The sequence below is a fragment of the Desarmillaria tabescens genome (genome assembly GCF_030435595.1).
Source record: "Desarmillaria tabescens strain CCBAS 213 chromosome Unknown EV420scaffold_135, whole genome shotgun sequence".
In the NCBI taxonomy this organism is placed as follows: domain Eukaryota; kingdom Fungi; phylum Basidiomycota; class Agaricomycetes; order Agaricales; family Physalacriaceae; genus Desarmillaria; species Desarmillaria tabescens.
Genome location: NW_026848434.1, coordinates 12,501 through 26,945, shown reverse-complemented (window position 1 = coordinate 26,945; position 14,445 = coordinate 12,501). Strand labels below are relative to the sequence as shown.

General features: G+C 44.3%; 2 protein-coding genes across 2 annotated transcripts; one reads left to right on the top strand and one right to left on the bottom strand.

The window, feature by feature from the left end:
* Positions 1-5,011: 5,011 nt before the first annotated feature.
* Positions 5,012-5,776, top strand: EV420DRAFT_1487733 (uncharacterized protein; the record flags this gene model as incomplete). Its single annotated transcript, XM_060470559.1, has 5 exons — positions 5,012-5,038; positions 5,091-5,272; positions 5,378-5,465; positions 5,516-5,643; positions 5,692-5,776. The coding sequence occupies 5 exons, from the start codon at positions 5,012-5,014 to the stop codon at positions 5,774-5,776; spliced, it is 510 nt and encodes a 169-aa protein (XP_060322126.1).
* Positions 5,777-7,998: 2,222 nt separating this feature from the next.
* On the bottom strand, positions 7,999-10,209 carry EV420DRAFT_1487732 (uncharacterized protein; the record flags this gene model as incomplete). Its single annotated transcript, XM_060470558.1, has 13 exons — positions 7,999-8,124; positions 8,181-8,265; positions 8,324-8,517; positions 8,554-8,930; positions 9,033-9,152; positions 9,210-9,289; positions 9,348-9,388; positions 9,477-9,518; positions 9,558-9,649; positions 9,699-9,763; positions 9,822-9,895; positions 9,934-9,997; positions 10,076-10,209. The coding sequence occupies 13 exons, from the start codon at positions 10,207-10,209 to the stop codon at positions 7,999-8,001; spliced, it is 1,494 nt and encodes a 497-aa protein (XP_060322125.1).
* Positions 10,210-14,445: the final 4,236 nt, after the last annotated feature.

Sequence of the window (14,445 nt, the reverse complement as noted above, 5' to 3'; positions counted from 1 at the left end):
TCCCCATGGATTCGTGTTGGCCACTCCGACAATAAAAGGTGGTGGCGTGTTTGGTGGTTGTACTGGGTCAGCGGGAATAGGGATTGCTGCTGGTCGTGGTAATGATCGTAACGCAGGGTTGTGATGTGGGGATAGAGGGCCTTGCGGCACAGGGGGTGGCGCCACGGGGGCAGCTGCTGCTGCTGCGGCAGTGCCTGCACTTCCCGGTGTTCCTGCAGCGGCGAATAGTCGGCTAGGGTCGACGTACCCGGTTCTTTTAAGAATGGATAGGTGGCTCAGGTCCACTGTGCTTCCGCTTGACGTTTCTGATGGTGCAGGCACCTGGTATCGTTCCCCGGGATCTGTATAGTCCTCTGGGTGTACTTGGTTCCATAGGATATTGGTGTGGAAAACCGTTTCTCAATAGATTACCTGGGCTCCGATTTGGGAATTCTTTTCTTTCTGGAAGTACCTTCCTTGCGGGGAACTGTTCCATGACAATTCCCGGGGTAATTTCTTCTCCATCCATCGTAGCATGTCCAAGTATGTCATATCTTCTAGCTCGGCCTCAGTAGGCTCCCGAGCTAGATCCTTCCACGAATTCTGGTATGATGTCCTCCTCTCCGTATTCTCTGACCCGATGCTGCTGCTGTAAATCGAAGTCTGCCCTATTCCAGGGTTCTCGTAAATTTCTCCTTCTTCTAAGTCCGATTGGTCGGACTCGCTCGAAAGGCTCCGTGCTTCCTGTGACGATACGGTTCCAGTTTCGAATGATTCGGGCCCACTCGTTGACCCTGAGTATGACTTGATCGAAGTCTGGTCTTCGGGGTCTATCCCATACCCAAGGTGCAATGAAGGGGACGGGGGCGGCAAGGGGGTGTTCTGGTGCAAGGGGATAGATGGCGTATGGGACGACTGAGGAGGGGGGTTCGATTCCTCTGTACATAAGCCATGCGTCGGCGTAGTCCTGTGCTTGTCTGCATACATCGCAGCTGGCATCGGCATCGTATGTGGGCTCACACTGGTCGAGCTCGGTAGTGGCTTCCCCTGCCCTATCGTTGATGATGATTGGGGTGTTTGGGCGCGTGACGAGGTGGAGGTACTCTTCTTCATTGTCTGTTGTGTCACTGCGGGCGTAGTGGTTTCCCCATGTTTCTCCTCTGGAGTCCAGCCTTGGAGGGGACCAGTCGTTGCGCGGCCCTGGGAGCTCGTCGCTTTGGTCGTCTTCCTCTGTATCACTGCCTTCTTCATTTGAACTGCTTCCAGTTCCATTTTCAGCCTCTCCTCTTTCTCCAAGATGATATCTAAGCCCTCTTTGATAGAGGCGCTGTCCGTATGAATCATAGCCAGGGTTGGCGGCTGAGTTTTCGGTGGAGGTAGGGGAAGGGGCATCCCAGGGGTTTCCTCCTTCGCTTTCCCCTTCGCTTTCCTCTTCGGTAATGGGAGAGAGAATACGCTGGTCCACCCCTTGCTCGTAGATTCCTCGCTCTTCTTCTTCTTCAACGACTGGGCCTCTTTGTGTGGGCCATCCTTCCACCTCGGAGTTGGACTCACTGGACTCATCTGTGTCGGAGTTTTCTGGGATCCACTCGTCGTCATTGATGAAGATGAAGTGGACGTGTGGTACGGGTCGGTCGTCGACGTAGTCGGGGGGGGTGTGTTCAGTCGTCTAGCCTCCGGGTTGGGGGCTTCGACAGTGAGAGTTTCTTCGGAGACTGGCTCCTGGTTTCATCTGTGCTCGTATCCATATAGGAATGCGAGATAGGCTATGGCGATAAAGCCTTGTAGTCCAAAGAGGTCGGTGAGATATTGTTCAACAGGGTTCATTCGTTACTGTTCGTCAACGTAGTTGTTGATGAAGAGTGAGAAAGTCTCGAACTAATTGTTAGCGACCGATTTCACAAACAGGATCAAACAACTAAGCATGACTCGCACTTCGGTCAGGCGCTTTATGTTGTCCGCAGGTTTGCATTAAGGGGGCTATCGCTTAGTTGAGCGAGAGTGAGTTCAGACTAAGTTATCGGGTGAATAAACTTTAGTTCGAGACTGAGGTTGAAGACCTGCAGTCGAGCTACTTAAATACAGTTTGGGTCGTGCTAAATATACTACAAGTGTCTGCAATGGTACGGTAAACGTACTGAACCCGCATGGTGAATGCGATCAAGTCCGGAGAATTAGCATAGCGAGATTACGATAGAGCCGATAAGATAAGATACAACGAAATCGTAATAGACCCTCTTACTCGCCCATGTGGAAGGAAGGAGACATATTCTCATTCGGGACGAATGAGTCTTAAGGAGGGGGTAATGTTACGATTTACTCATTTCTTTTCTTTTTCCTTTGTATTACTCAGCCTGATTACTCGTATGCGATCATGACGGATGCATTCTCACAGTACTATTTTTAGTTTACCAACATGTATTTAAGTAGAGCCTCAGCTGGCTTAATCCCCAGCTTCGGCTAAGGTTTAATCTACCTAACATCAAACTCCACCCTTCGTGACTATCTGTCCCATCGACTTTCATTGCCTTTGACTTACTAGAGCGTCTCCTACCGAAGTGCGAGTAGGGATCCTAGTACGATCTAAGTCGATAGAGTTAGTGGCTAACACTTGTGTGATCTCAAAACTAAGTAGGACCTGAGTCAGGCCTGAGAATGCACTAACTTGGCTAGTTCTAAGTTCTAAGCCTTCTCTTAGCCTTCTGTATTGAGAAATACTAGTTACTTACACACCACTGATCGATAATCCCGATACGTCCGTCAAGAATAATGAGAGTGATCTCAATTGAACTTAAAGCCTAGTAAGTGAATCTCTAAAGGGCTTTACAGTCCGTGCACAGCTGGGTACTTCCTTGGCAATTGAGAGTCCAACTTCTCCCTTCCACCACCTGTCATCACCCTTTACTGTGCCCCATCTGACTCCCATTTTTGTTAACGATGCAGCCCTCACCTTTGTTGGTTGTACCAGTGATTGGTGTGTAACCCTGACTTCTGTATCTTTTGCCATTACATCTCACTTCTTGAGTTCAATGTAGGATTTCATGAGGGCCTTGTCAAGTGTGAGTCCATGTGACATTGTGTATTTCTCTGTAGATCAGGATTCTCTCATCAGTTAACATCCTTTCTAACTTTATACTATGTTTACTGTGTGTTTATGTATATTTGAAGAAAAAATGCTACAATTTTCATATTTTTGTGCTGCATTATGCCTTGAACTGAATGTTCTTGTGTACTGACTATTATCAAGCTTACAAATTTGTCTTTTATTCAGATCTATTGAAGATGTCTTGTTGTGTGCTCTGTGGCAAAATGCACAATTCATTGTGCGCTATCAACAGACAATCCAATATACTAATTTGTTTTACATTCTGGTTCATTGTTCTAATCACAGCTGATTATCTATTTAACCTCCAACCCGTGGTACTCAAGTACTCTTCCACTCTCTATGACTATGGCTCCATCCACCTCTTCATCATGCCAAGAGTCTAATGCTTCCAACAAGCACACATGATCTAACACCACTGATACCGATGCCAGCCTCTCAGAGATGCCATCACACTGTAAATGTCAATGACACCCAGCCAATGATGACAGTAATTCTGAAGACTACCAAGATGCTGCAGTCGAAGAACCCTCTCACAGTGATACACCTTCAATGTTGGAAGTGTCTGCCCAGGCTGGAGAGAATGGAGTGGTTCATCTGAACACTGAACAGTGTTGACAAAAATTCATGAAGAAATTAGGTACACCTCACTTGATTCCACTGCCTTCAGTTTTCTGATTATTTTTGACAGCCAAGATGAAGACCAAGTGGCATGTGGTGACCTATAGAGACCTTCACAATTGCTGGGTATTTGACAGGTATCTGTGGGTAACCCGGCATCTGTACCTGGCAGGTACACATCCATGGATGTCACAGTATCTGTGACACCCAGGTGCTGTATGGATGCCGGGTATGGCTCTTGATGTGATGGGTACCCATCACAGGTACCTGCACAGCCACTGGAATACTCTCTCCTCCCACCACCTTGCCCTTTCATGGATCTTCCTGGTGCCCAGACATGGTTCAGTCAGTCATTTTACCTTAGTCCTTGGTCCTTGGTTCTAGACCTCAACTCTGAACTCTCACATGTCTATAGTCTTCCCCCACATCAAATCTCCACCTCATAAGCTCAGATCAATATCTTGTGATGGTGATTTTTCCATCGTTTTCCATTGGGTTTTCTCGCATCTAGGAGTGTTTGAAAGCCCCAGTTCGTGGCTTCAACCAACCTCTTACTCGCTAAAATTGGCCACATTGTTGCAGAGTTATGACAGGATCTTTGTTTTGGCAGGGGATGGAGAGCATATTCAAGCTATCTTGGGTTCAGATGAGTGCTTCCCTACATACTTGGTACACTCTTAAAGCTCTTTTTTGACATATTCTGACACTCCCTTAGTGTCCTTTATCTGTTACCATCTCACAGTGCTGCTCCCTGATCATCACCATCACTGTCTGACTTAGATATTATTTTGTTCAGTGCATATCTTCTTCGCTTTTTGATCATTTCCCTTCATTGTTAGGGTGTTTGAAAGCCCTTGTCAATAACTTTCAGACAACCCCAGCACAACCCAATGGCATTTCTTCCTACTCCGGCAGTGTCATCACCATTATAGATCAGCATCCTCCTTTCCTCCTCCTCCTTATTCACTATGTGAGGCTTAATGCAGGACAGATAAGTTGATTAAATGTTAGTTACATGCATAGTGTAGTCTACTGTAGTTTATTGAGTAAGAATTGGGTGGGTATTATGCAGGTACCTGTATATACCTAGGTGAGTGCAGGTACCTGCCACAGATGCAGGTACTCATGGCATGGGTCAGGTCATCTGTGCCACAGATGTTGGCATGGATGATGGGTATGGCTTTGGAGCCACAGGTACCCATGGTTGTGGATATGGATGTACCCGGGTATGCAATCATGAAGGTCTCTAGTGACCTATGACCATTTTGAAGCCAACATTGAAGTGACTTGGAATGAGAAGATGTCGCAATGGGCCCAAGAGTTTACTTGTTCTCAGTAAGCATGATCTATTGATATGACCATTTGTTTCTTCAATTTGTCATTCCAGCACTGGTACTCAAATCTCTTCTCGGACAACTGTACCTCCAATTTGAACAACCACATGAAAGCTTGCAAAAAGCAACAAGCTGCTTCTGAGAAAGCTGCTGTTGAACAAAATGGAGAACCTCCTCTTCAACAGTCCAGTCTAGTGCCCTTCATTCAAGGGAGCACCTACACCTATGGCCACCTGTGACTCAAGCAGGTCTATTGGGCTGCTTGATGCCATCAACCCTACCACATGTTCAAGAATCCTGAGTATCTTGACATCCTCCATATGATGAACGCAAATGTCAGGGTACCATCAGCTGATACTGTCTCCCATGACCTGAAGGAAGTCTATATCTATATCATGGTAAAAAAGGAAGTGAAGAAACTTCTCCAGGTATGTAGCTTGTTATTCTTCAAGCTGTTCTCTATTTATGACTCATGTAGGGTGCTCATGGCAAGATCCACATAGCTCAGGATGGCTGGTCAGCACCTCAAAAGCTGTCACTCATGAGGCTTGTCATAGTGTGGGTTCAGGATGGCAAGATGCAAGTTCTAACAATGGACATGATACAGTAAGTTCTATAATTGTGTTTGTGTTGTTTTTACTCAATTTGGTTCAGCCTTCATGAGTTGCTGATGAGCCTAAACTTCTATGGCAATGGCAAAACCAAAACTCTAGATGAGTTCATGGCAAATGATGCATAGCAGCAATAAAGGCTTAGTTGTTTTGCGAGTGTTTTGGTGCACCTCCATATGATGAATTTCTCAAGAACACAAGTATACACTGCAACTTTTCAGTCAGTGAAGTAGTACCCTTAATGATCAAGTACTAGAAAGCGTTGGCTGTAAGCCGGGAAGGGTCTCGATATATGAGAAGGAATGGAATCTGGTATAACTGGAAATACCAGCAAACTGTGAAGGAAGTGGCAACAATTAACTAGTAAATGCTGTGGATGATGTTGATGGATTTAGGGAAAATGCTGTTGAAGAGAAATACCATTGGCAAGATAACAAATACTGGGATGGTAATAAATGAAGACTGTAGTCGAGAAACGATAGACTGGCAGTAAAACAAGGATAAGATGAGCTAGCAGTGATATGAAGGGGAACTAGTGATGGCAAAATGATGACTGAGACTGGGCTAGGCTGAAACTGAAACTGTACTGAGGTTAACGATGGCAAAACAAAACTGATACTAATCCTGAGTCTACATGGAGACGATCCTATACTGAAACTGATGGCAAGATAACAAATACTGTGGCAAGTAATCCTATACTGTTGACCAAAATTCCATGACAGATGCTGCTGGCAGCAATAATGATCCTAATCTGAGTCCACACAGGGACATAACGATCCTGAACTGAGCTGGGGTAAAACAATGGCGATGTAGAAGGTGAAAGCTGATGAAAACGATCCTGGCTGGTGAAAGTAAAATGATGCTGGCAGAATAAAAGATAAAAGTGAGTTGTGGACACGAATTTCCATATATTGGTGCAATATGAGTGTACACCAATACTGTTAGAAGAAAAGCCATGACAGAGAGTAAAACTCAGAGTGACTATGTTGTTATTGTCTGTCTCTTAGTGGGTACAAGTGGTAATGGTCATAGCAACCTAGTAACTACCATTTTCCATGGTAAATACTAGCTTTTATACTACAAGTCCGGAATAAAATTAGAATACTTGAAACGAGTCCTTAGTAAGTCCTTAGTACATAGATTGGTAAGAAATGATACAAAACACATGCTTCCAAAGTTCTAAAGTAACAGCACCCACACGGTTTTGCCATGTATAGTCTTAGTGATTAGAAAGAAATCTGCTGACATATGGACATTTGGGCTGCTGTGTTGCTGTGGCAAAGTACCTTGAAGTGAGTGTACTGAAGTAGATGCATGCAGCATTATCTTGGCATTGTAACAGCCTTAGTAAAGTGGGTGGAAAGGTCATGGTATTAGGTCTTTTGCCATGGAATTGGTACTCTGACTGTGGCATTCTTCTAAATGACACTTGATGCTGATGTCATAGATGGCTGTGCTGGATGATCAAAGCTGTTTCTAAATCCGTAGGATCTGCTATCAGGTGCCTGGCAGCATTAATGAAGTGGCACATATTGATGCAGAATATGAGTTGGGAAGGATAGTTGGCAGTAAAAGTGAGTATTGCCATGACTGCAATCATTGACTTTAGTGAAAGTCCACTAAGTGGACAAGGCATTTATTATAATGCTAAAATCCATGAATTCTGAGCATACAGAGCCTTGAGGCTCATCATCACATACTGGTTCAAACCTTGCTAGTGTCTTGTACAAGTCCTTGCAGGAATTCAGGATTGTTGACAAGCTCCTATCAGTTCCTGGCAACAATGCTTCCAATAACACATCAATGCTTCAGAGCTTGAAGGCCCCTGGATGATTGCCTCAGGCATGCATTGCTGGTACCCAGACACAAGTGTATGGAATACAAGACTGGTATGCTCAATTTCAAATGATATCTGTGCTTAATACCCTGAATACCTTCATATTACTTCATATAGATATATATATTTTATATCTAATCAATATTACTATTTTGAGATAGCTCTTTGTATATTTAAATAGCTGTTATATGTAATATGACACTGCTCTTCTGGAATACTGAATAGTGTTAGGAATATGCTAAAATCTAGATATGTGAACACATGGTGAGGAGTAGTGATTAAAATAAAGTAAGATTAATTAGAAAGCATGTGTGTTATTGAAAGATACTATATTATTTCAACTAGATATTCATATAATACATAATGAAGCCTTTTTAAAATTTTTTGTACCTAGAATGCTTTAATATAGATCTAGACAAGGGCCTTAATAGTAAGATACAGGCTTTGCTTGTATATCATAAGATAGGCCTCAAGTGGAACCAAGGAGATCACATGATAACCTGAGGTGTCAAGTCAAGCAGAACATTTTCCATGCCTGCTAGCCCTGTATTTGGTACAGGCCTCTTTGCCAATTTCACCAGTGAACTCGCAGAGCTCAGGGAAACTGGAGAAGCTACAATTGAAGCAGGGATGGAAGATCTAAATAAATTGGATAAGAAAAGAAATAATATATCGGAAGAGAAATTAAAACTCACGTTAGGCATGTGCAAGATATGTGCACTGAGATCTGAATGAGCACGGAACGCAGCAGGATGGCCATTGTGCATCTCAGTTGAGGGCCTAATAGATCAAGTCAGCTGAAAGAAAAATAAGAGAAAGAGGCAATAGAATAGCTTACTTGGAGAGCGAGGCGGGAGCAGGAGGTAAAGCCAAGAGCTTGAAGTGCTCGAGGGCTTGACAGGACAGGGGCTCATGAAATTGGAGGTCCACCAATGGGTGGAAGGCATGTGCATACACGGTATCATCAACTGTGACTGAGTGGATGCTCAAAGAAAGTTCTTCCTCAGGCATGCCAGAGCCAGAAGCAATGGGCTCAGTCACAGCACTAGTAAACCTTCATGTGTGCACAACATCACCCATGACATGAGGTGCAGAATCCCCCTTCTGCATGGCTTCCTCCTTGTCCTCGGGTACTGGCTCCATCTCCTCCTCAGGGATCTTGTCTTGAGAGTTGGGAGAAGGTGCCTCATAGGATAAGGCCTCAGATGCAGCCTTGGTGCATGAGTGTCCAGTAACAATAGAGGCCTTGAGATGGCTGTGAATAGATTTTTGCATGCTAAAGGCACCCTGGCCTTTCTTGTTTTTGAAACTGGGGGGTTGTCCATGTCCTTGCTTAGCTGGTTGAGGTGGTGGTGATGGGGAAGGAGGCACAGCAGCCTTTTGTTTTCCCTTGGTCTTCTCAGAGGGTGCAGCAGGTGGAAGAGGCAGTGCAGGAACACTGGACACTATAGAAAATGAAATAAATGAGAGGCCATTTAACGGCTCTCCAGTGAGAGGATGATATGCATGAGGAGGGGGTGGCACATCAGGTGACTGCCTTCATACACGCTTTACCAGTGGAGAAGTAAGACTAGAGTCCTCCTCTATTAACTCCTCCTCCACAGCTCCTTCCTCCTCTGCTTCTTCTCCTTCCATCTCCTCATCTTCGTAAGATGTGATAGGAGGAGCTAGGAATAAGAAGTCATCAGCAGAGAGAATAAGTAGAGGGACAAATAGATTATCACCTGGGATCACCGGCTTTTTGGCTGTGACTATGGGTTTCTTGAGGGACAGAGACACCTTCTTGGGTCCCACATGATGAAATCTATAAGGAAGAAATGGAAATTGGATAAAAAGTGGATAGCAAAAGAACAGGAGCTTACATAGAAGCTTGTGCCTTTTGCGGAGTACTTAAAATAGGCGACTAAAAGTGAAAAAGCGTCAATAAGAATAAGTACAGACAGAGCAAAAATGTACTTACACTGTCACGCTCATGCTCTTCATGAGCTCACTTGTGCATAAGGCATGCAGGCTAGAAAGGAGAACGGAATAGTCTAAGTGCAGAACATGAGAGACTAAGTCAGTACACTCACAGGTGCGGGGATTTTTGAGCTGGGTGCCGGAGCAGGTGCAGCTGGCTTAGAAGCCTTTTCCACCTTGTTGGAGGCATGATAGTTGGCAAAAGCTATGAGAATTTAATCAGAGAGGAAAAAGATAAACAGAGAGTCACATACAAAGTTCCCTTGGTGGTTGAGGCCTCTTGATCATTACTGGGTGAGGAGGCTTGGTAACCTTAGGGCTAGTGAACAAGTATTAAGGCAGGAGAAAATAAATTAATGGCCAGAGAAGTTAATTACCTGAGATCGGCAGGTAGAGCCGTTTTACTGGGGGAAGGCATCATGCTAGACTGGACAGGAGGCGTGATGATATTCTCGACACAGTATGGCATGAGGTCATATTCTGACATACAGTGTTCACCATTAGGTGAATAATCAGGGTCTCCAGGAATGCAGAGCAATTCGTCGAAGACAAGCTACATGAGAATAAGCCACGAAGAATAAAGAGAGACTAAAGGAAAATTCTATGCACAGTATCATGATAAGAGTCACACCTCGACAACTCCCAAATGTGCCATTCCACCCGGCAGTGTTCTGCCGATAACTGAGCAACCACATGTTGGATCTGACCATGGAGGCCAATCCCATAGTGTGAGTCTTGAAGATGATAGGTCCACAACATCTCCATGTGTGCATTGATGAGCCTCAAGGCTCTGTACGCTCAGAATTCACAGATTTTAGCATTATAATAAATGCCTTGTCCACTTAGCGGACTTTCCCTAAGTCAACAATTGCAATCACGGAAATACCCACTTTTACCTCCAACTATCCATCCCAACTCGAATTTCGCATCAATATGCGCCACTTCATTATTGCTGCCAGGCACCTGATTGCAGATCTCATGGAATTAGGACCATCATTGATCGCCTAGCACAGCCATTGCTGACATCAGCATCAAGTGTCACTTAATAGAATGCCACAGCCAAAATACCTATTCCACAGCAAAAGACTTAATACCATGACCTTTCCACTAGCTTTACTAAGGCTGTTACAATGCCAAGACAATGCCGCATGCATCTACTTCAGTGTACTACCTTCAGTGTACTTTGCTGCAGCAACACAGCAGCCCAAGAGTCCGTATGTCGGCAGAATTCTTTCTGATCACTAAGTCTATATGCAGTAAAACTGTGCAGGTGCTGTTACTTTAGAACTCTGGGAGCATGCGTTTTGTATCATTTCTTACCAATCTATGTACTAGGGACTTACTAAGGACTCGTTTCAAGTATTCTAAAATTATTCCGGACTTGTAGTATAAAAGCTAGTGTAGTAGTAGTTATCGGGGAGACACAGGTTATCAACAACAAGTAACTAAGTTGCTACAACCACTATCTCTTGTACCCACTAGGAGACAGACAATAACAGCATAGTCACTCCGAGTTATACTCTCTGTCATGGCTTTTCTTCTAACGGTATTGGTGTATGCTCATATTGCACCAATACACAGAATTTCGTGTCCACAACTTGCTTTTATCTTTTATTCCGCCAGCATCATTTCACTTTCACCAGCCAGCATCGTTTTACCAGTCTTCACTTTCTACGTTGCCATCATTTCACCCCAGTTCAGCTCAGTACAGTTACGTCCCCATGTGGACACAGATTAGGATCGTTATTGCTGCCAGCAGTGTCTGTCACAGAATTTTGGTCAACAGTTTCAGTATATAGGACCTTCAGTCATGGTATTTGTTATCTTGCTGTCAGTTTCAGCATAGGATCACCTGTCTCAGTATTTGTTATCTTGCCGTCAGCTTCAGTATAGGATAGTCTCCATGTAGACTCAGGATCAGTATCAGTTTCATTTTACTGCAGTTAACCTCAGTCCAGTTTTAGTTTCATCATCGCTCAGTTCCGTTCATCGTTTGCCACCACTAGTTCCCTTTCATATTTCCGCCAGCCAGTCTCTCTTCGTTTTACCGCCAGTTTCTTGACTACAGTCTTCGTCTCTTGCTGTCATGGTATTTGTTATCTTGCCAATGGTATTTCTCTTTGATGATGTTTCCATTAATTCTGCCAATTCCACCCATGGCTTTTACTAGTTAATTGCCATTGCTTTGTTCATGGTTTGCCGGTATTCCCAGTTATACCAGATTCCGTTCCTTCTCCTACATTGAGACCCTTCCTGGCTTACAGCCAACGCTTTCTAGTACTCGTTCGTTAAGGGTACTACTTTGCTGACTGAAAAGTCACAGTATATACTTGCGTTCTTGAGGAATTCATTGCATGGAGGTGCACTGAAACACTCGCACAACAACAAAGCCTTTATTGCTGCTACACACCATTTGCCATGAACTCCTCTAGAGTTTTGGTTTTTGCCGTTGCCACGGAAGTTTAGGCTCATCAGCGTCCTAGGAAGAGCAAAATAAATAAGAAAAGAGGAGAAAATAACTTAAGACACACCAGATATTGGTGAGCGTTGACCAACACCGCCTTCATCTCATAATCAGAGGTGCAGCTGAGCTGTCGAATATCAAAGTAATGACCAACATGCATATGGGCCCTGCACAGGTTGTGGCAAAGCTCCTCAAGGGGGATAGCATATGAGATGGCAAGGGCATCCTTGGTGACCATGACAGGTGATGGTGATGGCAATGAAAGTATGAAATAAAATGAGAGATAACAAGAGGATGACCCCTGTGTATGACACAGAGGTGGAGCGAAAGAGAGGGTAAGGAAGAGAGGAAAACAGACTGGAGTCAGTTTAAATATTCCTAGATGTTTGACATGACATAAAAAGAAAAGAGAGAACATAAGAAGTTTCCACAGTCATGAGAAGCCGAAGATGCTACATGACTCAGGACTTCTTTCCACATGAAAAGAAGCTGCCACGGTAACCAGGACCCATTGGAATCTATGGGAATCCACATGCATGGTGATATGCCGTCTACACGTTCACACCTAGAATTTGCGATTTTATAACAATACTGTTGCAGGTCTATCCTATACTAGTCGTATATCAAGGGCTATAGTTGAGACTTCAGACTGATAGTCAAGTTAGCATGCTACTAGTCGAGTCAGGACTTAGGAATGATACCACTAGTGGGTCAGCCCTACCAGCCGACTGGACTAGCACCTCCAAAGCTAGTATGACTTAGTAAAATACGGTCACTAGTAAAGAATACAGCTGCTAGCGCCCAAACAAGAAGTAAGAACCCACACAGATCTCTACTATTCAGTCGCTAGTGGACCGATCTGGGCATGAACGCCTAAGTCAGGATGACTAGTCACGCGAGCACTTCTGAAAAGGACTTAGAAATGAACCAGTAAAGGCATAATCCTTAGCCCAGATCCGGCTAGTGTGATACAGATCTCATACGATCGGCACTAGTATAGCCGGGCTGCGCCCTGATCACAATCGAGCAGTTGCTACAGGCACGGTTACCTGACTATTCGTATAGCCGTGTCACTAGTGGAGCACTGCTGGGCAAAAGGGTGCAGAAACGACCCAATAGCGGAGTCCCTCGACCCGCTATCCGACAGAAAGAACAGGCTAGGCTGACTATTGCGTGATTATTCCCCATATTTCGTGACTAGCCAAGACATCCTTACCAATATTACCCCTAGAGAATCTATTTATATTTATTCTGTACCTGTCTCTGTAGTATATAAGTAGTAGGAGGGGTGGCCTCGCATGGCAGGCAAGCCATCCCCATGATTGTGACCTACTAGTCAGTATTCTAGTGCCTCAATTAAAGGCTTTTGTGCTTAACCTCAACAAAGTGTCTACTAGTCGTTTAGTCACCTATAGTATTGAACGAATTGAAGTGTCTTAAAGTTACTATTCTGTCTTGGAGTGACTCAGAGCGTTTCGAAGTTAGTTAAAGTATTTTCTCAGAGTTAAAGTATTTGTTCTTAGGCCAAGAGTGCCACTAGTCGAGCCTAGGGTGCCGCTAGTCAAGTGTAGACCACTTGTGAGACCCAGTATTTGGCCCAGAGTGCCACTAGTTTCGAAGTATCAGAGTTAGACTGAGCGCAGTTGCTCAACACAAGTCACTATTCATCCAATCGTGTCTTAAAACCCCGCTAGCACGAGTATTACATCTTGTGTAGCTCACTAGTACCAAATATACGTCTTTAAACAACCTTTCCCTGATTTGTTGAAGTCTGCAGAGTGCTTCTATTGTACTCAAAACACCCGAACTCAATAATATTGGTGATTAGTGTAGAGTAGTAGAGGGTTTTGGTGTTGTGGTGTTCATATCCATTCGCTAGCCTTTTGTCACTCGCCATTACCGAGCACATCAATGGACCATGGAAGGTCCAAAGCTTAGTGAGGGGGATATGACACATGTGCAATGCGTGCATATGTGTAATTTTGTGAATTCTATGAGTTCAAGCATGTGTCAACCCACTAAGTAATATTATAATGCATAGCTGGCATAGAGCGGCACCTACTGAGGCAGAGGCAGCATATAATAAAATAATCCGAGTGCAACGCATGGCTTAGACTTAGAATGGCACACTGGTGTCATTTAAGTGTGAAGTCGCAGTGCCTAACTCACACCCTATGCATCCCTCAGCAGTGCTTCACTCAAATAAAATACACTGAGAAGATAATATATTAATGGAGCTTCATGCAACATTGATCTATGACACGTGAACCCTGCCAATCTGGCAATCACTGAGAAACATCATTCAGAACTGAGGACCACCCAGTCCGAGCCTCCTGAGAGGATTTCAGCTGACACAAGAGAAACCCTGTACCCAGAATGAAATATGGAACTAAGAAAAGGTGGCATGGCAACCAAATAAAAATACCAGCTTGCTAGTGATGTGTGCAGCAGAGGAATTAAAAACAAGGAGCAAATTAGGAGAAATATTCTGCATGATGTGGCAACTCTAGACTTTGCCAAGTGGAATGAGCAGCATG